The sequence below is a fragment of the Manis javanica genome, chromosome 4 (genome assembly GCF_040802235.1).
Source record: "Manis javanica isolate MJ-LG chromosome 4, MJ_LKY, whole genome shotgun sequence".
Taxonomy (NCBI): domain Eukaryota; kingdom Metazoa; phylum Chordata; class Mammalia; order Pholidota; family Manidae; genus Manis; species Manis javanica.
The window spans coordinates 165,265,805-165,292,507 of NC_133159.1; the positions used below are offsets into that span (position 1 = coordinate 165,265,805).

General features: G+C 35.5%; 1 protein-coding gene across 1 annotated transcript in view; it reads right to left on the minus strand.

Annotated features, from left to right (window-relative positions):
- Nucleotides 1-26,703, minus strand: part of LOC140849253 (serine/threonine-protein kinase TAO1-like) — a 173,109-nt gene that overhangs the window by 44,432 nt on the left and 101,974 nt on the right. The window contains 8 exon segments of the mRNA XM_073236242.1: nt 1,105-1,344; nt 3,291-3,494; nt 6,042-6,170; nt 13,949-14,146; nt 17,678-17,845; nt 19,713-19,877; nt 22,301-22,382; nt 23,918-24,011. Coding sequence (XP_073092343.1) covers nt 1,105-1,344; nt 3,291-3,494; nt 6,042-6,170; nt 13,949-14,146; nt 17,678-17,845; nt 19,713-19,877; nt 22,301-22,382; nt 23,918-24,011 — 1,280 coding nt within the window.

A 26,703-nucleotide genomic window follows, 5' to 3' on the forward strand; every position in this document is an offset into this window, starting at 1 on the left:
TTGACTTCAGGAGAGTTATTCAGGTAAGTGTTACCTGATAGTTTTATAGTTAAATTGTCAGAGATCGAAAAAGAGGGTAAAGGAGATACCGTGGAACCGGGCTTCATTGGATGTAAACACAAGTTTACAATGTGCAGACATGTACAGATTAACTGAGGTACTACTGTGGGTGACAACATATATAGGGGGTCATTTTGGTTTTTTGTTTATTAAGATTCATGTGATTATACTTCACGTATTTATTACAAGTTATAAAATTAGAAAATTCCTTGGAATTGTTAACTCTGGTTGATTTTGGTAGAGGGGGCTGGACCAGGTGGCCTAAAGAACAAGGAGAGGGAAACCTTTAAGTTTATAATACATACACTTTGGCATCTTTTGAATTTTGTATCATATAAATAAATTTCTCTATCAAAGCAAATACAAAATTTAAAGTCCTTTGATATGATATATCACCAACACTTGTCTTTCCTTATTTGTCTACAAGAGAGCATGTAGTACCTTCCTTCACTCTGATGTACTAATTAAAAAAATACACTCCAACTACACATGCCCTGGTCTTACCTATGTTACCAAACACAGAAAGAATGGGAGTAACAGTGTGATAATTCCACTATTCCTCTAAAGATGAGTATTGACAATGAAGGGAGAGGGGGTAAAAAGGCGTTTTTCATTCACTGGTTTCTGTACTAATTAAGAACTTACCGCCTCTTTTGGATACAAATCACATTCAGAGGAAATAAGATTCCAAAACTATAAAACTTGGAACAACAGAGAGAAGCCAGCAGGTTAGGATGTTGATATGTAGATTGCAGTATCAACACTGGACATTTGGGTACACTTAAAATGAGAATTTCGAATCTTATTTATGACACTTTCTACAGTTAAAAAGTTCTGGCCATTTTTTTTGGTACTCTGCTGAGAAATACACAAGCTGAAGTCTGCAGCTATAGACCCTCTACACCAATACTAACCAAACATGCTTAAAATGAAAAGAAAAAAGCTTATTCAATTTCTTTATGACAGACATCTGGCTTAGACTTTTACTGTTTACATGTGCCTTTTATGTGTTCTCCTTTGCCAAGAAGCTTAGGCTAAAGGTACCTTCAGACTCTTAGGCTGCTGTCGAGCCTGCATGACGTGCTTCCGCCTTAGTTCTCGCTCTCTCCGCTTATTACGCTCCAGCTGGTCAGTGAGCTCGGCTTGATGCTGCAGTCTCATCAACTCACAGCGCATCTTCTGCACTGTGTTGAGGTGGCGGAACTCCAGTTCTTGCGTGGATTTATGCTGTCGCAGTAACATTGCATGCTCTAAGTCCTTTTGAGCCTGCCTTTTATTTAATTCCTAATCCATAAAAAAAGACAAAGGCATAATTTGATGATGTACAATGCCAGGAGAAAAAAAATCCTAAGAAACAGAATAACCAGGATATAGATGTAATTCTCTGATTCAGTAATGGCTGCACAGTAAATATTAGAGTTTTATTACTGGAACTGTAGAAAATGGGCAATTAGTAGCACAATTGCCTTATCTGTTCATTTACTATTTATACTACTTTTAGCAATAAGCTTAAGACATATCACATCTGTCCCAAGAGACTTAATGTCCTTTCTACTCTCTTTCCGTCATTTATGTTTCCTAATTTTGTATCTGAACAGGATTTCTAAGTCATCCTTTGACTTTCTTCAGAGTATACATTCAATTCTACTACATGCAGTGTACCCAGTATAGTGCAGGGGTTAGGAACACAAGACTCTAGGGCTAGGCTGCCTGCTTTCGAAATCCTGGCTCTGCTACTGACAAGCAGTGAGTCCTTGGGTTAATTACTTAAACTCTCTGTGCTTCCATTTCATTACTTCTCAAATGGAGACCATAACACAGCTGTTTCATAAAATTAACGTGAGGGTGAAATGAGTTCATACGTGGAAAGCTGTCAGAATACCTGCCTCATGATCAATAAATGTTACTACAATTTTTTTCAGTTTAAAAGATCAAATGTACAACACACACACATACACTCACACACTCTCTCTCTTTTACTATGTAGAAGGAAGTCAGACGTGCCCCCTTTGCCTCCGCTGCCCCTTCTCCAGGGGCCAACATTTGGTGCATATGTTTCCCAACCTTCCCCACGCTTATCGTGACACAACCATTACACAAAAACATACAGTTTTAAAATTGAATAACAATATATATTATAGGCATATAATATGCTTGCTTTACCTAAAAATATAATGGACAAATACAGATTTTTAAAGAAATTTTTATTGGAAGCTTCTGCTTTCTGATGCCATAGTTTTTCTACTTTTTGCTTTATGACAAATTTTCAATAAACATCTACACATGATACACCATATAATTATGTTACTATTTCTTTAGGATAGAATTCTAGAAGCGGATTCGATGGGTAGAAGATACATGCAAATTAAATTGTTAAAGCTGCTGAATTATGCTCCAAAATGGCAGTATCAATTTATATTCTTACCAACATTGACCACTTTCCATGCCACTACTAGGACTCATCAATTTTTTAGACCGATCTTATCTAATTGATGCAATTGTCTTAACTTGAATTTCTTTATTAGTGAATTTGAATAATTATGTTATACTTGAAGTTTATTTTAGGCCACTCTTGAAAATAAATTGATCTATGCTCATAGGTATACCTGATAATGAGTACCGTTGTTTTCATTGGCATAAGTTTCTACATATTCCCAATGAATAATTTAATGTTTATAAAATTATGTTAAATGGTAGTATATACCTCATGGCACCCATTTTGGATGAAAAGGCATAAGTTATCCAATTAATTTTCTCATATTAAAAATTAACAGTTCTTTCATTCGTGGATTTAATATTCATTAAATATTTACTTAATACATATTTATTGAATACCTATTATGGGCCAGCCACTAGCTACAAGGCCTGGATATACCTAGCCACTGGATATAAAAGCCCTGAACAGAACCTGGGACTTGATCTAATTTCCATTCTACTTGGGGAGAGAGAGATCCCCATAAAAAGTGTGTGCACGTATGTGTGTATGTGTGTGTGTGGTGTGTGTGTGTGAGAGAGAGAGAGAGGAGTGCAAGAATATTTAAAGAAGGGAGGAGGATTTGGAGATCAGAATTGAGGAGATATGAAGTGAGGGAGAAGGTGAATCGTGTGGGTTGGGTTTCCAGGGAAGAAGGACTTAGGCAAAGGCAAGCAGAGGTGCTCTAAGGCCCTGAGGGTGGGATGTGACTGACATATTTTCAGGAAGATTCTGATTTCACACCATTTAAACATACCTCCTTGAGAAGGTCCTGCTCCAAGTTATGGCTCCCAAGTAGCAACTTTCTTTTTAAGCGACGGCATTGCAGCTCTAGGTACCGTTTCTGATGTTGAAGAAGATTGGTCTTCTCCTCTTCTTGGAAATGCTGTATGTTCTGTTTCTGGCTTGAAAGCCATTCCTGTTTTTCTTTTCTTGGGGTGCTCTTGTTTTCATTCAGCTCCTGGCAAGATAAAAAACAACTGAGTTCAAAATACATAAAAATTAACTACATGAATATACTATTTGGTAGCTGGTAATCTTCAGTAAAAATACTTAATTTGTGCCCTCTCTCATGGGCAGGCAGGGCAATGACCTTAAAGGAGGTAGGTAGTATTTTTCTGTTTCTGGAGTTATCCATGAAGTAGGACAGAAAAGAGAAAAAATACACTAGAAAACATGCATATTTTTAGCTTTGCACAGCTATATTTAGGATGGCTCGTAGCTTTGAAAGCACGCAATGATTGGTGAATGGAGTAAAACATCTTTGTTTGAAATCCTCCCAAAAGGGGGAAGAAGACAGTGCTTTCAAGTAAAAATCACACATGAATTAAAATTAAGGTTAAAATATAGTTATGTCTCACTTCTTGGCTTTCAACAATTGAAATACTAAGTTTTTGGCAAAGTTAAGGATGGGCTCAGTATAAAAGACCAGAAATTAAATGGAAAATCAACAAAACCACAGGAAAATAGAGACCGTTTAGAATAGATTTAGTCTTCAGCACTGTAACCACTGAACAAGGCAAGACCAATGTTTTTCTACAGCATTTTAAACATCATCTCACAAACTACCTAAAAAATTTATTTATACTGGATAGGATGAGAATACTGACAATACATTCAATGATGCAAACCCAAGGATGCTAATCAATACTAGTATATTTCAACCTACAATGCATCAACCTTGCAGAGAATATAAATCAGCCATCTTTCCTAGGTCTAAGATGATTTTTTAGAGACTGTTAACCTTATGGTTCTTCATCTGTTGTTCAAGAAAGAAACCGATGATTCATTACTTTCATTGATAAGATATTCAAACACATAAAAATAAAAAGCACATAAGCTTGTAGTTCTCAACTTAAGGATGTCAATGAGAAGACAGGGATAATACAGGCATATACAGAAAGAATCACTTGCCTATGTTTTTCAAAATCTTTGGCCAAGGAAATTTCCCACCCACTAAGACTATAGTAGGTCCCTTCCTCTATACTGATAATAATCATTCTAAATGAACACACACACACACACACACACACACACACACACACACACACACACACACACGCAGACACAAAACTACCTTCTAAAAGAAAACGAGCTTATTAGTTAGACTATGAATTATATGCTTAAAGGATTATCTAAACCAACACATTCATTTATAAAACTAAAACCTGATTTCACTAGGAAACAACTATAGAACTGCATTTTGTTGGATATTTATTTACAGTTGGGAATCCTGTTTACCATCTTTTCAAATCCCATGTTCTGGTATTGAGTTTAGCTTTTAGATTACAGTAATGGGAATACATAGCAGGTTACACTCTTTAAAGTTGGAAAAATTTTATCAATGAACCTCACTCGGCAGGGTATATATAGCAAGGCTTTGTGCCACCAATATCCTTAATAAGACTTATATATCTAATTATAGGTCAAATTCCTATACACAAGAAAGCACTGTACCAAAGAGATTATGGTTATTTTATCAAGATTAATTTATCTGCATGCAAATAATTAATTACATGGACTAAAAATTTCAGTCCATCAGTCTGTAAAAGAGGGTGTAAACTGGGGAAGTCTCGGTGGGTGGGGAATTTCCTTGGCAAAAGATTTTGAAAAACATAGCCAAATGATTCTTTGTGTATACGCCTGTATTATCTCTGTCTTCTCATTGACATCCTTCAGTTGAGAACTGCAAGTTTATGTGCTTTTTATATTTATGTGTTTGAGTATCTTATCCACAAAAGTAATAAAGAATTGGTTTGTTTCTTGAATAACAGGTGAAGAACCGTAAGGTCAATAGTCTCTGAAAAATCATCTTATACCTATGAAAGATGGATGATTTATATTCTCTGCAATATAATAAAGATACTATAGTTGACACAAATCATTTTCCTGTCCTGACCACTATCCTGAATAATAATCCCCTTTCAGAAATTGCCTTAGGACAACATGGCTTTCCTCACAGTTAGACTAGATCTGCGATAAAAATAAGTTCAAGAAAGCAGCACATAAAGGGCAAACACACATGAAATCCTGTAGCCATAAAGACATAATTAGCATGCTTTCCTAGTAAAGAAAATGGGATGAGAAGAAATGTCTCTTATCCTTATTCTGTGTTAAAATCAGAATAAGAACAAATTATTGTAATCTGAGCCCAAAGTAAGAAGGTATGACTTACTTTTAAAGGAAGAGATGTATGGCTCTTTTTCATAGCTAAAATATTTTTATTTCTAGTGACTCAGTTTCTTAAGTGCTTAGGAAAGCTACTATAAATAAAAGCTTTATAAAATAATTCACATTTTAAAGAGATCACTCTTTGTAGATCCCACTCAACTGAGGATCTCAGCCATTGAAAAGTAATAGGTTATAATCAATGTCCTCACTTAAACTGGTATATTGTTAGTGGCCACAAACAAAAGAAAATTTTATCTTAATGGTTCTACGAGTAGATCAATATTGGATATAATCAGTAAGCAGGCAAGTGGCTTGAAAATTTTTATAAAGTAAATACCTCCTTAAGTTGTTCCTTTCGAAGTTTGTATTCTCTCTTCTGGGACTTCAAAAGGCTATTCAGTTCTTTCTTCTGCTCAGCCTGAATACGTTGTTGAAATTTGTTCTCCTCACTGGACATCAGTTCAGCCTATAGGAAAATTTTTAAATGGATCAAATTAGCTAAGCAGATAAGCTTCAAAGCAGCAGTTTAATACACATTAGCAAAGATATTTCCTCCCACCTAAGAATATAAAATCAGTATAATCATTACCAAAACAAGAATATCCAATAAATTATTAACAAATATTACTCAGCATCCTTATGATTTGAATTTCAGAGAACCACTAAAATGGAACTCATCTTTAAAATGCTGATCTTTTACAGGGTCAGTGTTTTCACCGTTCCCCCCCATTTAACTAGAGTATGCTGCCCGACCCCCCTCACTAATAAAACAAAACAAATGTAATTAAGTTATGACCTTTTATCTAGCTTGACTTGTGTATTAACTACTAAAAGCATACTGCTGACTGGCAGCCTTACCAACAACATGAACAGATATTCACACATATTCTGTATGTTGTATAAATTATATACTGTATTCTTACAATAAAGAAAGCTAGAAAAAAGAAAATGATCTTTTAAACTGTCTCCCAAAACATTTTCCAAGACCTTTATTGAAAAAAATATGTGTATAAATGGGCCTGTGCAGTTCAAACCTGTTATTCAAGGGTGAACTATACATATTCATTGTAGAACATTTAGGAAATACAGAAAAACACAAAGAAGAAAAATCTTGCATGATTTTACCACACAGAGATAACCAATATAAACATTTTGGTGCATACCCTTCCTAATTTTTTCTAGGCATGTATAGATATTGATATAAATATATAAAACAAATCTAAGATCATATTGTACATCCTGTTTCATGAATTCCTTTCCTAAAAATGTTAGTATCTACCTGTTTACAAAGTATTCAAGAAAGTACAACATCAAACAGGATTCTAAATATTTCTATATTCTTTTGCCAAATTATTTCAAAATCAAATATTCATTTACACCAGAAATTATTTTGCTAAATTCTCTATTACTGTGAGACGGTGATTCTTCTTTTTTTGCAGACATATTTGAAGATATGGTGTAAATTTATTGAGAAGTTTACATTTTACTTGACAACTGTGATTATCAAAATAAATTGAAACTAAAGGGACACCAAGGAAATTAGAAACCAGTTTTCACAAAAGACTCCTAAAAAAATGCACCTTTATCATACAGTAGAATGATACTTATTTGTAGTAAACAAATGGGCTAAATGTGAATCTGAAACCCTCTTAATTTCTCTTAATTTAACATTCTCTGTATACTACAGTACTCTTCAATTCTTCTGATATAAAAATGCTACTATAAATTTAAGGTTTCCAAAAAGTACATAGAGAATGATAAATTTTTTTTAGAACCTGAATCACCTACTAACTGATTTATCAAACTCCTCAGATAGCCAAAGTACCCAAGGCCTAGAACAGAATACTTAACGACTTTTTTTTTCATTAAGGTATCTTTGATATACACTTATGATGGTTTCACATGAAAAATAATGTGGTTACTACATTCATCCACATATATCATCGAGTTCCCCCCATACGCCATTGCAGTCACTGCCCATCGGTGTTGTAAGATGCCACAGTCACTACATGTCTTTTCTGTGCTACACTGTCTTCCCCATGATCCCCCCAACACCATGTGTACTGATCGTAATAGCCCTCAATGCCCTTCCATCTCTCTCCCCAACTGCCCTCCGGCACCCCTTCCCTTTGGTAACTGCTAGTTCCTTCTTGGAGTCTGTGAGTCTGCTGCTTTGTTCCTTCAGTTTTGCTTCGTTGTTATACTCCACAAATAAGGGAAATCATTTGGTACTTGTCTTTCTCTCCCTAACTTATTTCACTGAGCATAATACCGTCTAGCTACATCCATGTTGCTGCAAATGGTAGGATTTGTTCCTTTCTTATGGCTAAAAAGTATTCCATTGTGCATATGTACCACTTCTTCTTTATCCATCCAACTACTGATGGACACTTAGGTTGCTTCCATATCTTGCCTATTGTAAATAGTGCTGTGATAAACATAAGGGTGCATGTGTCTTCTTCAATCTGACAACTTTTTTCTCTGGGTAAATTCCTAGGAGTGGAATTCACGGGCCAAATGGAATCTCTATTTTTAGTTTTTTGAGGAACCTCCATATTGCTATCCACAATGGTTGAACTAGTTTACATTCCCACCAGCAGTGTAGGAGGGATCCCCTTCCTCTGCATTCTAGCCACCATTGTTGTTCCTAGTCTTTTCGATGTTGGCCATGCTAAATGGTATGAGGTGATATCTCATTGTGCTTTTAATTTGCATTTCCCTGGTAATTAGTGATATGGAGCATCTTTTCAAGTGCCTCTTGGCCATGTGAATTTCTTCTTTGGAGAAGCATCTGTTCATATCCTGTGACCATTTTTTAATTGGGTTATTTGCTTTTTGGGTGTTGAGGTATGTGAACGCTTTACATATTTTGGATGTTAATCACTTGTCGGATATGTTGTTTACAAATATATTCTCCCATACTGTAGGATGCCTTTTTGTTCTGCTGATGGTGTCCTTTGCTGTACAGAAGCTTGATGTAGTCCCATTTGTTCATTTTTGCTTTTGTTTCCCTTGCCCAAGGAGATGCGTCCAGGAAAAAGTTGCTCATGTTTATATTCAAGAGATTTTGCATATGTTGTCTTCTAAGAGTTTTATGGTTTCATGACTTACATTCAGGTCTTTGATCCATTTAGAATTTACTTATGTGTATGGGTTTAGACAATAATCCAGTTTCATTCTCTTGCATGTAGCTGTCCAGTTTTGCCAACACCAGTTGTTGAAGACACTGTCATTTCCCCATTGTATGTCCATGGCTCCATTATGGTATATTAATTAACCACATTTGCTTGGGTTTATATCTGGGATCCCTAGCCTGTTCCATTGGTCTTTGGGTCTATTCTTGTGCCAGTACCAAATTGACTTTGCAGTAGAGGTTGAAGTTGGGGAGCATAATCCGCCCCCAGCTTTATTCTTCCTTCTCATGATTGCTTTGGCTATTTGGGGTCTTCCGTGGTTCCATATGAATTTTAGAACTATTTGATCTAGTTCACTGAAAAATGCTATTGGCATTTTGATAGGGATTGCACTGAATCGGTAGATTGCTTCAAGCAGGGTGGCCATTTTGACAATATTAATTCTTCCTATCCATGAGCAAAGGGATGTTATTTCCATTTATCGCTATCTTCTTTTTATTGAATGTCTTGTAGTTTTCAGGGTATAGGTCTTTCACTTCCTTCATTAGGTTTATCCCTAGGTATTTTATTCTTTTTGATGCAATTGTGAATGGAATTGTTTTCCTGATTTCTCTTTCTGCTAGTTCATCATTAGTGTATAGGAATGCAAGAGATTTCTGTGTATTAATTTTGTATCCTGCCACTTTGCTGAATTCAGTTCTAAGTACTAGTAGTTTAGGGGTGGATTCTTTAAGGTTTCTTATGTATAATATCATGTCATCCGCAAACAGTGACAGTTTAACTGCTTCTTTACCAATCTGGATGCCTCTTATTTCTTTGTGTTGTCTGATTGCTGTGGCGAGGACCACCAGTACTATGTTGAATAAAAGTGGAAAGAGTGGGAATCCTTCTCTTGTTCCCGACTTAGAGGAATAGCTTTCAGCTTCTCACTGTTCAGTATGATGTTGGCTTTGGGTTTGTCATATGAGGCCTTTACTATGTTGAGGTACTTGCCCTCTATACTCATTTTCTGGAGATTTTTTACCATGAATGGATGTTGAACTTTGTCGATTGCTTTTTCAGCTTCTATGGAGATGATCATGTGCTTTTTCTCCTTATTTTAGTTAATGTGGTGGATGATGCTGATGGATTTTCAACTGTTGTACCATCCTTGCATCTCTGGAATAAATCGTACTTGATCATGATAGACTATCTGTTTGATATATTTTTCACTATGATTTTGTTGAGTGTTTTTGTGTCTATGTTCACCAGGGATATTGGTCTATAATTTTCTTTTTTTGTGGTGTATTTGCCTAATTTTGGAATTAGAGTGATGCTGGCCTCATAGAATGAGGGTGGAAGTATTCCCTCCTTGTCTACTTTTTGGAAAGCTTTAAGGAGGATGGGCATTAGATTTTCACTAAATGTCTGATAAAATTCAGCAGTGAAGGCATCTGCTCCAAGAGTTTTATTTTTAGGTAGATTTTTATTACCAATTCAGTTTTGCTGCAGGTAATTGATCTGTTCAGGTTTTCTGTTCCTTTCTCGGTCTGCCAAGGAAGGTTGTACTTTTCTTGAAAGTTGTTCATTCCTTCTGGGTTATCAAGTTTCTACGCATACAATTTTTCACCATATTCTCTAATAATTCTTTGTATTTCTGTAGTGCCCATAGTGATTTTTCCTTTCTCATTTCTAGACACTCTTTTTTTCTTGATAAGTCTGGCTAGGGGTTTTTCTATTCTGCTTATTTTCTCAAGGAACCAGCTCCTGCTTTCATTGATTCTATTGTTTTATTCTTCTCAATTTCATTTAAGCCTGCTCTAATCTTTATTATGTCCCTCTTCTACTGACTTTGGGCCTCATTTGTTCTGCTTTTTCTAGTTTTGTTAATTGTGAGTTTAGACTGTTCATATCGGGTTTTTCTTCTTTCCTGAGGCAGGCCTCTATTGCAATATACTTCCCTCTTAGCGCAGCCCTAGCTGCATCCCACAGATTTTGCATTGCTTGATCTGTTTATATTTGGTCATTGATTCATTGATTATTTAGGAGCATGTTGTTAAGCCTCCATGGGTTTGTGGGTCTTTTCATTTTCTTTGAGTAATTTATTTCTAGTTTCATACCTTTGTGGTCTGAGAAGCTGGTTGGTTCAATTTCAATATTTTTGTATTTACTGACATTCTTTTTTGTAGTCTAGTATATAATCGATTCTTGAAAATGTTCCATGTGCACCTGAGAAGAATGTGTATCCTGTGGCTTTTGGGTGGAGCATTCTGTAGATACGTTAGGTCCATCTGTTCTAATGTGTTGTTCAGTGCCTCTGTTTCCTTACTTATTTTTGGTCTGGTTGATCTGTACTTTGGAGTGAGTGGTGTGTTGAATTCTCCTAAAATGAATGCATTGCATTCTATTTCCTCTTTTAATACTGTTAGTATCTGTTTCAGATATGTAGGTATTCCTGTGTTGGGTGCATAGATACTTATAATGGTTATATCCTCTTGTTGGACTGATCCCTTTATCATTATGTAATGTCCTTCTTTGTCTCTTGTGGCTTTCTTTGTTTTGAAGTCTACTTTGTCTGATACAAGTACTTTAACTCCTGCTTTTTTCTCCCTATTGTTTTCATGAAATATCTTTTTCCATCCCTTCACTTTTAGTCTGTGTATGTCTTTGGGGTTGAGGTGAGTCTCTTTTAGGTGGCATATAGATGGGACTTGCTTTTTTATCCCTCATATTGACTCTGTGTCTTCTGATTGGTGCATTCACTCCATTTACATTTTGGGTGATTATCAAATAGGTATGTACTTATTGCCATTTCAGGCTTTAGACTCGTGGTTACCAACGGTTCAAGGAAAACTTCCTTACTATCTAAGAGTCTAGGCTCACTTAGTGTGCTATTACAAATACAATCTAAAGGTTCTTTTTTTTTCTCCTCCTTTTTCTTCCTCCTCCATTGTTTATATATTAAGTATCATATTCTGTACTCTTTGTCTATCCCTTAACCTACTTTGGGATAGTTGATTTAATTTTGCATTTGCTTAGTAATTAATTGTTCTGCTTTCTTTAATGTGGTTTTATTACCTCTGGTGACAGCTATTTAGCCTTAGGAACACTTCCATCTATAGCAGTCCATCCAAGATACACTGCAGAGACAGTTTGTGGGGGGTAAATACTCTCAGCTTTTGCTTATCTGGAAATTGTTTGATACCCTCCTTCAATGTTAAATGATAATCTTGCCAGATAGAGTATTCTTGCTTCTGCTTCATTGCATTACATATATCATGCCACTCCCTTCTGACCTGTAAGGTTTCTGCTGAGAAGTCTGATGACAGCCTGATGGGTTTTCCTCTGTATGTGATCCTTTCTCTCTCTCTGGCTTCTTTTAATACTCTGTCCTTACCCTTGATCTTTGCCATTTTAATTATTATATGTTTTGGTGTTGTCTATCTTGTCTCCCTTGTGTTGAGAGATCTGTGCACCTCCATGGCCTGAGAGACTATCTCCTTCCCCAGATTGGGGAAGTTTTCAGCAATTACCTCCTCAAAGACACTTTCCCTTTTCCTCTCTCTTCTTCTTCTGATACCCCTATAACACGAATATTGTTCTGGTTGGATTGGTCACACAGTTCTCTCAATATTCTTTCATTCCTAGAGATCTTTTTTTCTGTGCCTCAGCTTCTTTGCATTCCTCTTCTTCAATTTTTTTCATTTACCATCTCCTCGACCATATCTAATCTGCTTTTAAATCCCCACATTGTATTCCATAATGAATGTATCTCTATTCTGGATTTGTTCCTGCATTCTTGAGTATTTTTCTGTACCTGCATGGATGTGTTTATGATTTTTTAAATCTCTTTTAGGAAGATTGATGAGTTCATTGTCACTTGACCTCTTTTCTGGTGTTTTGGGGATTTTGGTTTCAACCAGGTTCCTTTGACATTTCATCTTTGTATGTGGCACCATCTAGGACTCTGAAGGTGTACTCCCTGCAATTACTTAGCCCATGGAGCCATGTCAGGGGTCTCAGAGGAGTGGCGCTGGTGACTGGGGGTTGGGAAGAGCTGTTTCCTGCTTCCCAGATACTGTACGTCTCTACACAGCCAGACTAGTCAACCAAACACACAGGTGTAACCCTCTATGCTTTGCATTTGTAACTGCTGTAGGCAGGACCTCCCTCTGGCTGGACTGATGCCAGGGCAGGGGCAGATGGTTTGTAAGCCAGTGCCAGCCTGCCAGAAGGTGCAGCAGGCTGCATATCATGGAGGAAGGCCTCGGAGCTGTATAGCCACCCAGGGGGATGGAGTGCCTGAAGTTCCTGAAAAGTTCCCAACCTGCTGGGCAGAGTGCACCTGAACAGTTTTGTCTACCTGTCCTTTTTCCTGAACAGCAAGCCCTGTGCAATATTTGCCCATTTAGTAGCCCTCTCACTGTTAGGAAGTCTCTCATACTGCCTGCCTTTCTTTTCTCCCAGAGCAGCTGGATGTGAATCCCTGTTTTCCACAACAGCTGGAATCTCAGTCTGTCCAAGTATTCTTCCTGTCTTAGCTTTCCAACCCCACTGATCTCCAGAGGACCATGTAATATAAGTTCTTGCTCCCACAGCAGATCTCCAGGGCTGGGTGTTCAGCAGTCCTAGGCCTCCACCCTGTCTCCACTCCATTTCTCTTCCTTCTGCCAGTGAGCTGGGGTGGGAGAAGAGCATGGGCCCCCCAGATCATGGCTTTGGTATGTTACGTTTTTTGAGGTCTGTTCTTTTCTCCAGGTGTAAGAAGTCTGGTGCTGCCTTCTTTCCTGTTGATCTTTTAGGGTTAGTTGTATTAACAATATTTTCATATTATATGTGGTTTTGGGAGGAGGCCTCTGTCTCACCTCTCACGTCGTCATCTTTAATCTGATCTACCTGACTTTAATCGCTGTTACATGATAAAACTATCAAGTTATCAGGACATAATTCCGTACCTACTGGTTCCCGACCCAGCACTTGATATTTAACCTATTATGTACATATTTTTCCCTTTCCCCATTTGATTTGCTTGGTTCTGGGGAACAGATACCCTAACATCAAAATGCCATCTTGGTTAATTTTGAAATAGCCACAAGTTAGAATAAATACATTAGTAATACCGGTCAACTACCTCTTTTTCCACAGCAGCCTGATGTTTCTTGATCAGTTTCTTCATTTTTGCAGCAAAGTTGTTACGCTGCATTTCAAGATCTTTCTCTAACCTGAGATGATGCTTATCCATCTCAGCCTTCAGCTTATCTTTCAGAGACATCAGCTGTTTCTGATGCTCAAGTTTTCTGAGCTCATGTTCTTCCATTTCCCTTGTAACCTACAACAATGGAGAGGAAAGAATGAAATAAAGCAAAACCTTTTTCTTTCAAAACCATCTTAGACCAGTCTACTATCAACTAAGTAGGTAATTCATGTAGGAGATCCCAGTCAACAGCTTCTAATAAAATTTCATCTGAAAAAGCAGACAAGCTAGCTGGTTCTAAAATTTAAATGGGAATGTAAAGCACCTAGAATAGCCAAAATTTTGAGGGGATATGAAAAGTTGGTAGATTTAAATTCAGTAATCAAAACAGTGCAGTATTGGTATGAGGACAGGCTGAAGAGAGCAAAGGAACACACTGAAATCTGGAAACAGACCCACATATATTCAGTCAATTGATTTACTACCAAAAAGTCAAGTTAATTCAAAGAGGAAAGGAAAGTGTTTTTAACAAATCCTGCTGTAACACCTGGTTCTCTGTATTCTAAATAAATAAATGCTTAATCATGCTATACACAGAAATTAACTTGACAAGAGTCACTTGACATAAACCTAAAATCCAGAATCAGAGAGCAGGAGAAAACACAGAATATTATCATGACCTTGGGGTCAGCAAATGTTTCTTGGGTAGAGGACACAAAAAACACTGATTTATAATGAAAAAAATGTACAAACTGGATTCTCAAACAGAGGCAAAATTCAGATAATGTAAGATTAACCATTTAAAGTGAACAATTCAGTAGCATTTAGTATATTCATGATGTTCTGCAACCACTGCCCCATTGTAAAGAAAAAAATGTACAAACTGGATTCTCAGAGACAAAATTTATATAATGTAGGATTAATCATTTAAAGTAAACAATTCAATAGTATTTAGTATATTCATGATGTTCTGCAAGACTGCCCGTATCTAGTTACAAAACATATATAATACTTCAGAAGAAAACCCTGTATGTTTTAAGCAGTTGCTCCCCCATCTCCCCTTCTGGTAACCACCAATCTATTTTCTGTCTATGGATTTATCTATTTTGGATGTTTCATATAATATGTGACCTGCTGTATCTGGCTTCTTTCACCTAGCATGTTTCCAAGGTTCATCCATATTGTACAGGATGTAACAGTACTTCGTTTCTTTTTATAGTGAATAATATTCCACTGTATGTCCATACCCTCATTTGTTTATACATTTATTTGTTGCTGGACCTGTGTGTTGTTTCCACCTTTTGGATATTGTGAATACTGCTCTTGTGAACATTTGTGTATATGCATTTGTTTAAGTACCTGCTTTCAATTGTGTTTTGGGGTATATATCTAGGAGTAGAATTGCTGAATCATGGGGAAATGCTATGTTAAACTTTTTGAGAAATCATCAACTGTTTACCACAGGCAGCTGACATTTTACATTCTTACCCAGCAATATTATAGCAGGAGTTCCAATTTCTCCACGTGCTCTCTAGTTGTTATTTTCCATCTTTGTTTTTGTTTTTCTCTCTTAATAGCTAACCACCTAACAAAACAGGCAGCAGACTCACACAGTCCAAGAAGGGACTAGCAGTTACCAAAGGGAAAGGGGTGGGGAAGGGTGGGTGGGAAGGCAGGGAGAAAAGGATTAGAGGGCCTTTATGATTAGTACACATAGTGTAGAGGGGGGGAGATGGGGAAGGCAGTAATAGCACAGAGAAGGACAAGCAGTGATTCTATAGCATCTTATTACGTTGATGGACAGTGACTTCAATGGGGGTGTTAGGTTGGGAACTCAATAATATGGGTGAATGTAGTAACCAGTGTTGCTCATGTGAAACCTTCATATGATTGTATATCAATGATACCTTAACAACAACAACAAAATAGCTGGCCATCCTAGTGGCTGTAAGGTGGTACTCATTATAGTTTTAATTTGCGTTTCTCTAATGACTAATTATATTGAGTATATTTTCATGTGCTGTTGGCCATTTGCATACATTCTTTGGATAAATGTCTTTTCAAGTCTTTAACACATTTTTAAAAATTGAGGTATAGTTTATATATTAATTTGAATAGTTTTTTGGTGGAGTCTTTAGGGCTTTTTTTTATGTAGCATCGGGTCATCTCCAAACAATGACTGTTTCACTTCTTCCTCACCAGAGTGGGTGCCTTTTATATTTGTCTTGCCTGATAATGTAGCTAGGACTTCCAATACTCTGTTGAATAAAAGTGTTGTGAGTAGGCATCCTTGTCTTATTCCTGATTTTAGAGGAAAAGTTCTTAGCTTTTTCATGGCCTTCACTCATTTTTAATGGGTTGTTTGAATTGGATTTTAAAACTAAAAATTTTAATTTATCACAGATGGAGAAAAAATATTTGCAGGACATATCAGAGAAAAAATACCTGTATGTTTCTTATGAAAGTCAAACATACATATGCCCTATGACTCAGCCATTTTATCCTATGTATTTGTCACAGAAATTAAAACATCATGTTCAAAGACATGTACATGTTTGTAGCATCTTACTATGCTGATGGACAGTGACTGTTCTGGGGTATGTGGTGGGGACTTGGTAATAGGGGGAGTCTAGTAACTGTAGTGTTGCTCATGTGATTGTACATTAATGACACCAAGATCATAAAATAAATAAATAAATAAAAGTATTTATTTCATCTTCCACTTGCCCCTCAGAAACCTCTAATCTACTTTCTGTGAATTCGCCTATTTTAGATATTTCGTATAAGTGGAACTCTAATAATATTTTTCCTTTTGTGTCTGGCTTATATCACTTAGCATTTTTTCAAGGTTCGCTCACATTGTAGCATATATCCGAACGCCGTTCCTTTTCACAGCTGAGTAATATTCCATTGTAGATATATTATATATATATATATATATATATATATATATATATATATATATATACACACACACACACCACACACACTATGGTTTGTTTATCCATTCATGTGTTAATGAACACTTGGGTTGTTTCCATCTTTTAGCTATTGTGCCTAGTAACTTTTGGTAATACTGAAAGCAGTGAAGTTAAAAAGGAAGCATTCCTATCAATTGTGAAAACGAGTTACCTGACCTTCCAATGTTTTCAAGAAAATTTAAAATCTTACACATGAAAGTGTAGCAAACATCCACATTTCCTAAACTGAGAAGTTGTAATTTCTACAATTACACCCAGTTTTATTTAAAAAATGTAAACATTATGGAAAACACAAAAATCACTTTCCATTATCACCCACCTTAAACCTTTCTCCACGTCCCAAAGGCAACCATTATCATTAATATCATGTTGAATAGTTACTATTTTTAAATACCTTCGTTTTCATCTAAGTAACTTCAATTAATACATTATATGGTATTTATTGATTTAATTATTCTAAGATTTAAAAAATATTCTTTTTGCATTCTCAAAACACGTTTCCTAAATGCAGACATTAAACTGGGAATTAAAAAGCCTTTTGCCATTTTAAAATAAGTTGCCTAAAATTATGTTCCAAACTTCTGATACATCAAAGGAAAAAAAAACCCCAAACTCTTAAACAAACCAGACTAGGAAAATTAGTTACCAAAGTTGAATTTTTTTTCACTGAAATCCAAATACTTACAGATTCCGGATGGATGGCAGAATTATTAGACATGACTGTGTGGATTCCCTCCGTCACGTGTAGCTCACTCTTGTAGCTTTGACTCCTGGTCTTGTTGGACACACGGGGAACAGACTGATGATTTCCAATATTCACTGCTCCTGTCTGTCCAACACCGTGATCTTGGTCCTGAGGGAAAAGAGTATTAGATTCAAATATCTTTATCTCCTGAATTCTTGATTATTAGCATCTAGCACACCGCTTGGCACACACAGTCTTCAGAATGTTAGTGGTCTATTTTGAGAAATTCCTTGTATTTGCCAAGACCAGAAAGTTTATCAGTTGTTAGTTGACAGATTAAAAAAATGACCGACAGTAAATACCAAAAAGCCCAACCAACTAAGTGAAAAAGTTAATCAATTCAGAGTTATTTCCAAAGGGTAGTCTTTTCTCTAAAATTTTTGACATTATTTTGAAATCCATTTCTACTACACATCTCATGGGGTATACACAGAGATGCTGCTCATTTCTCAGTGATTCCAATGGTGAAACCAAACCCCAACCTTTTTTTTTTAATCCTATAAACATCCCTTTTAGTTATTTTTTATTGAAGCCTTTTATATTTCTTTTCTTCTCAGAATATAGTCTTTAGCCTAAACTTCTTCCACTAAGTAATTTAATATTAATTCCTACCTATTTTTATGTAAAATTAAAAATTGTATATATATTTAATCATAATTAGAAGACTGTTCTTCCCAAGAAACCCGGCAAACTTTGGTATCTGGGCACCAATATTACAGTCTTACCATACCGAAACTCTGTCAGATATGCAGAATAATAAATACAGACCCATAGTATATGGAGGATCTTTTTTTACATCCACAGCCTTAAAAAGTTGCTGTTATTCTAATGTTTAATGACATTAGAATTTTATTAATTTCACTTTACTAAAGTAATTCATATACCTAAAATAGCCCCAACTTTCTAGTGACTAGTGTTAGAACTAAAAAACAATATCAAAAATACCAAAACTGTATGTAAGAAAGTCTTCTATTTTATAGTTCATTAATTATGTAGTGTTATTAAAAAGAAAAGTAACTACTACTGTTTTAAGAATGCAGGGATCTTTCTCAATAGAAAGCAATAAAAAAGAATCAAAGCTTTGGCATTGAGACATGAGCAAAGAAGAAAACAGAAAATACTTAGACTAAAAAAGATAGCTCCACAAATCATAAGCTTTATATTTTCCTTTGAGGAAGTTTTGTAACATTTCTACTGCAAACTTGGAAACATGGTAACATGGAAACAACTTGGTCTCAAGAGTAATATATGAATCTGAACCCATATGCTTCTACAGTAAGTTAGTTAACCACTCTGAGCCTTACTTTACTCACCTATAAAATGAGTATTTTAGAACCATGTAGAGGAATGAATTCCTATACACAACTGAAAAGAATGAAGTGTTCTCAGTAACAGAATAAGAATCCTTGGTAATTTTTTTCCCCCAGGATAAATTTAACTAAGTCACATGTTTATTTCATTCATTCATTCATTCATTCATTCATTTATTTATAAAAAAGCAAGAAATTTCCAATTTAATAAACATGTATCAAACATTACACAAAAGGCACTGGGGGAGAGGTTTATACAATAAACAAGATAAGGAGAATGGTTGGTAATTCTAATGACTTCTCTGTGAGCACCGTCAACTTCCAAAACGCGTAATTTCAAATACTTCCAAAGCGTGTCCCATGCCATCAGACAATCAGGCAAAAAAGTGTTCAGTAGACCAGAATTTTGAGAGGGACTAGATTAAATAAAAGTTGAACAGGTTTCTCTAATAAAAGACTTCACACAGCTTTACTATGCTGATGTCCACTACCGAGAGTTTGGTTTAAAGAATGCAAAACCTTTTTCTCCACCTGGGACCTTAGAGAATCACTGTGAAGACACAATCTGGAAACCACTGATATAAAAGATTCTTGGCAAGAAAAGTTCCATAAGGAAAGAAGCCAATAAAGAGACCCCAATACTTGAGCCGTTTCTAAGTTATTACCTTTCCTTCCTGTGCTTCTACTGCCGGCCCTTTATGTGCCTCCTGGGAAAGGACCTTCTTGTTTCGATTGTGCAGATTGTCCAGCACTCTTTTTTTTTCTTCCTTTGCCCTTTGAAGGAGATCTATTAACACCGTTGTAGGGTGCTCCCGAAGCACAAAGGGGTCCTGGTTAAGAGTAGAAGGCAAAAGTCAGGTTGAGACCTATATATTTTTTCATTCAGAACAAATGAATCCCTTCTTGGACCCTAGAGTTACTATCCTAAATAATTATAGATAATGCATGTAATCTATGGTTATCTAATTCTGCTATGCTTTTTACTTCTTAGATTTATAAATTTTAATTTACATGTATACACTCTGTGCCTACATAACTTCCCCTGTACTTTTTATGAAAACTTTGAACATATGACACCTTTGTTGGCCAAATGAAAATGCAGAGTTGAAATAATCAGAGTCTAAGTAAACATTAAGAATTAAGTCCAATTAGAGCTCTAAGTAAATGCTTACAAATTCTTAGAACTGGTTTCATAGAGGAGACACTATCAGTTCTGAATTACATTAGATTTCAACAGGAATGTGTTTACTGATGGTGAATTACATAACATACTACTTGGGTATAATGGGCTCCTTTATGTTGCTTAAATGAAACTTCATAAAACACTAGCAGTTGATTAAAAGACGTTATGTATTAGTGATTTTTACCATTAATATTTAATAAAGCTTAACATTATCAAATACAGAAAAGTAGAAAGAACAATTCTACTATAAGATTATCATCATTACATTTGGTATTTTTTGGATATTTATGTCTTCTCAGAAATTTTCCAAGTATAGATTTTGTTTTGTAGTGAGCACACAGATTGCAGAAAGATGACTTGTGCGCTGGAGTTCATGAGATGATCTTGAATTCTTTTAAGACTTTTACCCCCTTTATTAGCTCAGATTTATTTCTTCTCTGAAGAGTTGTAACTATATATTATTCTCTTTTTATTGCTGTAAGTATTATGTTATTTCAACTCATAATGCCTACAGACTATTTCCTCAAATGTTCATGCCAAAATTACATAACCATTATTTTAATTCTGATAATTATTTTCAATTTTTCATTCTGAGATAAATAGCTTCATACAGTAAGTCACTTTTTTCCATTTTATTCTTTTTCCTTATGACAGACTGCAACAGAAATGTGGTTAGGCCAAAGGGAAGGATGCACTTGACAGATTCTTCCTATCACTTTCAATAATGGCAATATACAAAATGGACCAGGTAAATGAATACATATGCAGGTTTGGCATCACCCAAGGTCAAGTATGCATTCCTGGTGGGCTGGGTTATTACCAAAAGAGCTTCTTTTGCCTTCATTAGGCAAATGTAAGAAGCCAGACACATTCTTCCTTTTCCTGAGCCTTAGCTTGGTATGTACCACTATTTATAATATTCGGTCATTTTTATCTGAAAATAATATATCTTGTAATTCTAAGTTATTTAATAGTTTTCTACAAATGGATCCTGCTTATTTTTCACTTACATAATTCATAGCTATACTAAACCTTTTGTTGCTATTGTGAATACCTAGTTTTTGGGCTTGAATTTGAGACTGTAAGTGTGCTTAGGGCCTAGAATTCCCTAAGTGTTACTGAAACTTTATACTGCTCTTCTACATACTGTAGTTGCAAATAACCCTACCTAATATGTACATGATCCTTGCAATATCCTTGTGTACTGAACTGCGTGTTGGTGAAAATAAACTGAACTTCTTTGAGATTCTAAAACGTGCATGCTGAAAGTCTAATTTTCTAGTGAAAAATCCACAAAATTCCTTAGGGTCACAAAAAGATAGTCAACTGCTACTCACGAATGCCTTATCTAGATGTTTTAAGAACTATATTAAATTGAACAATACTATTATTGCTATTCATAAAATGTGAACCTCTAAATGAAAACATTTTTGAGAACAGAAAGCATATACTAAGAATTTATTTAAATTAGGTAACCAAACCTATTGAAAAATGAATAGAATTCACATTACTTTTAAAATACTTTCATTGCTAAGTTAGAAAAACATATTTCTCAAAAGGAAACAAAAATGTGATATTCATTTTTAACAGTTCTTTTGCAATCTCTTTTCTCCCACAGTGTTTATATAAATGTATTACACATCATTTCTCTTCCTTTCATATTACTTTATATAGGACAGAAGGGTATATAAAGTATGGTAGATACAAAAATTAAATCCAAAGTTAAACTATGCTTTGCCACCTCTGAAATGACATTGTTCCATATGAGTTAAAATTTGTAGCTGTAACTCATGAATATATTCTTGCACATATAAAAATTAAGTCATTTAGTACTACTATATTGAATATTTAACTATATATTCTATTCAGACATGGTAAAAGCAGTTAATTTTGAAAAACAAAATGAAAAAACTTAGCAACTAAGAAAATTTCCAAGAAAGAATGGTATTATGAAATTAGTATTTTAGCAAAACCCAGTACAGCGTACTTAATACTGATTCGGAATCAAAGAAGAATAAAACACATTCTTTCAAATAATTTCTTAGGTGTACAAAACAGAGTATAACTGACCTTTAAAAGTTTCTTTGATGTAGGGCGATCTTTAGGGTTTTTCTGGAGGCAAGACTCTACAAAGTTGCGAAAAGAACTGGACCTATTGTAAAGGAAAGTATTAAGTGAACATATTGCTATTTCCTTTAAAAACACATCCACAAATCAAGGCATGTCCCTATGGGTGGGAGGGAGAATAGAAATCATAAAAAAAAGCAGACACAATACACTATATATTTCATCATGTAAGTCTATAAAAAGCTATGCAAAGCAACTAATGAATCTTTCCCATTTTCCAAAGATAGATGTGCACACATTATTTTAAAATCCTGCTCTCACATACTTAAATATCACAACTCATTCTACGTTGTGGTAAATTAGGGAAGTCAATCATTTTCCTTTTTGCATTCAAATCTAAGATAATATTCTTCTTAGTATTTTTTTTCTTTTCTCTAGCCACATCTCTTTCTTGCTTGACCCTTGGATCATCTTCCATATAGCATGTTTCAGAATATCATGCTATTTGTTTTGGAAAGAACATTTTTTATACCTAAGTATTTAGTGTCCTTGAGCAAATGGACAAAAGTTCCAGAAAACAGTAAAATTTTTTTAAAATTAGAATTCTGTAACCTACTATTATATAGTGTTACTGATGAGAGTTCAGTAAGGCAGTAAGTAAAAAATGTTCCACCAATGTTTGTCATCAATATTCAAATAAGATTTAATTCTTTTATACAAGAATTCTTTTTTGAATCCCTAAAGTATCAACCAGTGTAAAGACAGCCTGTGTTTAGTGTATTTATTATTCAGATGTACCATCATAAACTGTGCCAAGATTTCTTCGAAACATCTCTACAGAAGCAGCAAAGACCTGTGAACTTGCCTTAATAATGTAATGATAAAAAATAAATTATTGCTAATTTATGCATCTTGTGAATTTTAAAGTATTTGTTAAGTACAGTAGATAGTCTTCTCGAATTTTTCAAATGCTAGATACACCTGAAGACTTTCCCATTAAAATTTTCTATCACTGATAAAAATCCTTTCCTAAAATTGTCCATCTGTTCTCAATAAACTTCTTTACATGAATAACAGTATTATCAAAGAAGCACTAGGAGATGCAACATCAAAGCACATTCTGAATAATAAATAATAACAATTAGAATCATCCAAAAATTATGAATTATCTGGTAATTCTGATAAATTATCAAATCATTTTTACCTATGTTTTATACCATATCAATTATAAACCATTCCCCAATTAGATATCTATACAGGTTGTGGCAATCTATATATTGCAGTTTTAAAATATGAATGTTTAAATCATGCTATTTATTATATAATCAGGGTTCTATGTGTCGCTAAGGTACAAAAAGTATATTACTTTTTATACAAAAGCCATACTTTTTGCTCCCATGTAGCATCACCTATCTTTTATTTCTGAACTGAGTTATATATATGCTATGAAAAGTAGAGATAATAAAGGATAAACATGATGCAAGGATAAAATAAAGCTATTTTAATATTTCTTCAGGTTATATACACTTCACCTCATTGAAATGAAATCATTTTGATAACATTATGGAAAAGTATTTAAATTTTACCATGTTGAACAATATCTCTCTCAGCCATACTCACCATTCATTAGACTGCAGTGTAGGGGGGTTATTTCTGGTAATGAGATATAAGGCACGCCTTGCATTCATATGATATAAAGGAGGGTCTCTTTCCGCTATAAAAGAAAGAAAACTTCCTGTTAAATATGTGCCTGTTATATAGGAGCATGGATGCACTGTTAGTTTTTTTTTTTTTTAAATAAACCCCAACTTAGGAAAAAAGTTGCAAGTAGAGTTCAGAGAACTTAGTTAAGTGAGTCAATAGAGAGGAAATTGCAGCCCTGATGCACATCTCTAAATAGTGTATTTTTCCAATAAACAAGAACATTCTAAGAGAACCTAATACAGTCATTAAATCAGACCATTAATATGAATGAATACATGACTATTATCTAATCTTCAAGCTCCATTGTAGTTTCTATCAAATGTCCCAATAATGTCCTTTGTAGCAAAAATGACCTTCAATCATCTGCATCCTTAAAGGAAATTGTCCATTTTTTCTAAGTTTTAAACTTACATAAAATTGTTCATAAAATATCTCTAAAATCCTTCTAATATGTGTAAAATCTGGAGTCATGTCCCCTGTCATTCCTGATATTGGTTGTTTGTGTCTTCTTTCTGTTTGATCTAGCCAGAGGTTTATTAATTTCATTAATTTCCCCAAAGAACTAATTTGTGACCTCATTGATTTTCTCTATTGTTTTCATTTTCTATTTAATTGATTTCTGGTTTGATCTTTTCTGGGTCTCTTTGTTCTGTTTACTGTGGATTGAATTTGCCCTTCTTTTTCTAGTCTTAAGGTGACAGTTGAAGTCATGACCTTGACAATTCACAAGTATACAATTTTGACTCTCGAATATCCCTAAGTTTGGCTTTGTGCTGTTATTAAATTTAGTTTACACATCTCTGGCAGGAATATCACAGAAGCAAGTGTCACGCTTTTCTCAGTGTATTCTATGATGATCCTATAGAACAGGCCCGTGGTTTCAGATCGTCTTGTCATTGATGGCGTTCACTTTGATCACTAAAGGCCATTCCACAAGGTTTCATGGTGAAGTTTCACTTTTTTCCTTTGCAATTATTAAGTACTTGTGAAAAGGTACTTGAGTCTATATAAATATTCTGTTTTGCATAAAGATCATTTTATTCTCTTATTGTATAGATTTAGATTCTTCATTTAATAATTTATGACTTGCTACTATCATTTATTTTGATGTTGAAATGGTTTCATTTTTGAGCAGTTGAGAATCTTCTGAAGCCGATGTCTGCCTTTCCGGCATGGCTCCAGCATTCCCTGCTCAGCTCCTTGCTCTCTGGCCCACTAAGATGTTCCAGGATCATCTTATGCTTTCCCTACTGCAGACACGGCTCCAAGGAGCCGTGGCAGGCAGTGTGCTCACTGCTACTGCCCGTGTCACTTCTCTTAGATCCTGTCAGTGGATAAAGGAAGGGAACACACACGTCCCTCATATATTTGTATTCATACTTGCACATTAAATATCTTTAGTTGTTTATTGAAAACAACTGAGTTCACTACAATATCTCAAATCCAATGCTATGGTACTATTTATTCGAGCCTTCTCTTCCCGTTGTTTGTAGCACCCTTCTCTGACAGTAGGAAACCTCACTCTCATTATCCTTAATATATTTGATGAATCGCCCCTGTACATAGCCAGTCTCCCATCTAGGCCACACCCTTTCCCCTTTTCCCCATCAAGTTTTCAAACACCATTCCAAGCCTGTCTACAGTGTGAATGTCCACTTCATCCACTCAGGTTCTGACACCCCATCCAAACTGGATCACTTTTGGCAGTGACGCCCCCCTCATCAGCCCTCAGGAGGGAAGCCCCCTTCCTTTCAATCAGGCACTGCCACTGTGTCAGGTGACCCACCCCCAAATATGGATGTGCTCCTTGGCCTCTGACACCCCATGCTGGGCTACTTCCAGGTCTGAATGCTTTGGTTACCCCACCAGGACTCTGAATCCCCAAACTTGACTGCCGCCCTCCCTGCACAGGTTCTGCTTCCACATACAAGGCATTCTGTCTGTGGGAACTCCCTCCTCTCCTCACAGGACTCTGACACACCATGCCGGGCTACCATGGCTCAGCAGGTGACATGGAAACCTACTTTATACTGTCCTCCCAACAGCTTTAAGAATGAGTAGTTTGATCCAGGAAGGAGAAGGGATTACTGAAGAAATTCTTAATGAATAAAATAACTTGTTTCTACTGTGATTTATTAAAGTATTCAAAAATTCTAAGTGGTGTACCATCAATATATCAAACCAGAGTATGATTTTTGATCTGTCATTTACTATAAAGCTGAACATCTCTATTTAGTCAAAGAACACTGAACTTAGCTAAAAACCATAGAGATTTACTAAATCTAGAATGCGGTAGCCTTCAGTGGATTCAAGGGATATTTTCCATTTCAAATACTTTTTTAATTGAAGTATCATTGATATTCAATCTTATATTGGTTTCAAGTATACAACACAGTGGTTCTACAGTCACCCATATTAAATCCTCACCCCCGCTACTGCAGTTACTGTCAACATAGCAAAATGTTACAGAAGCAGTGCTTATAGTTTCCATGCTATTCTACTATCCTGGTGACCAGCTTATGACTGAAAATTTTTGTGCCCTTTTACTGCCCTCACCCTCAACTACTCACCCCAATCCCTCCCCCACAGTAACCACCAGTCACGACTCAGTGTCTATAAGTCTACTGCGATGGTGTTCCTTTTGTTTTGTGTTTAGATTCCACAAATAAGTGAAATCATATGGTGTTTTGTCTCTGCCTGGC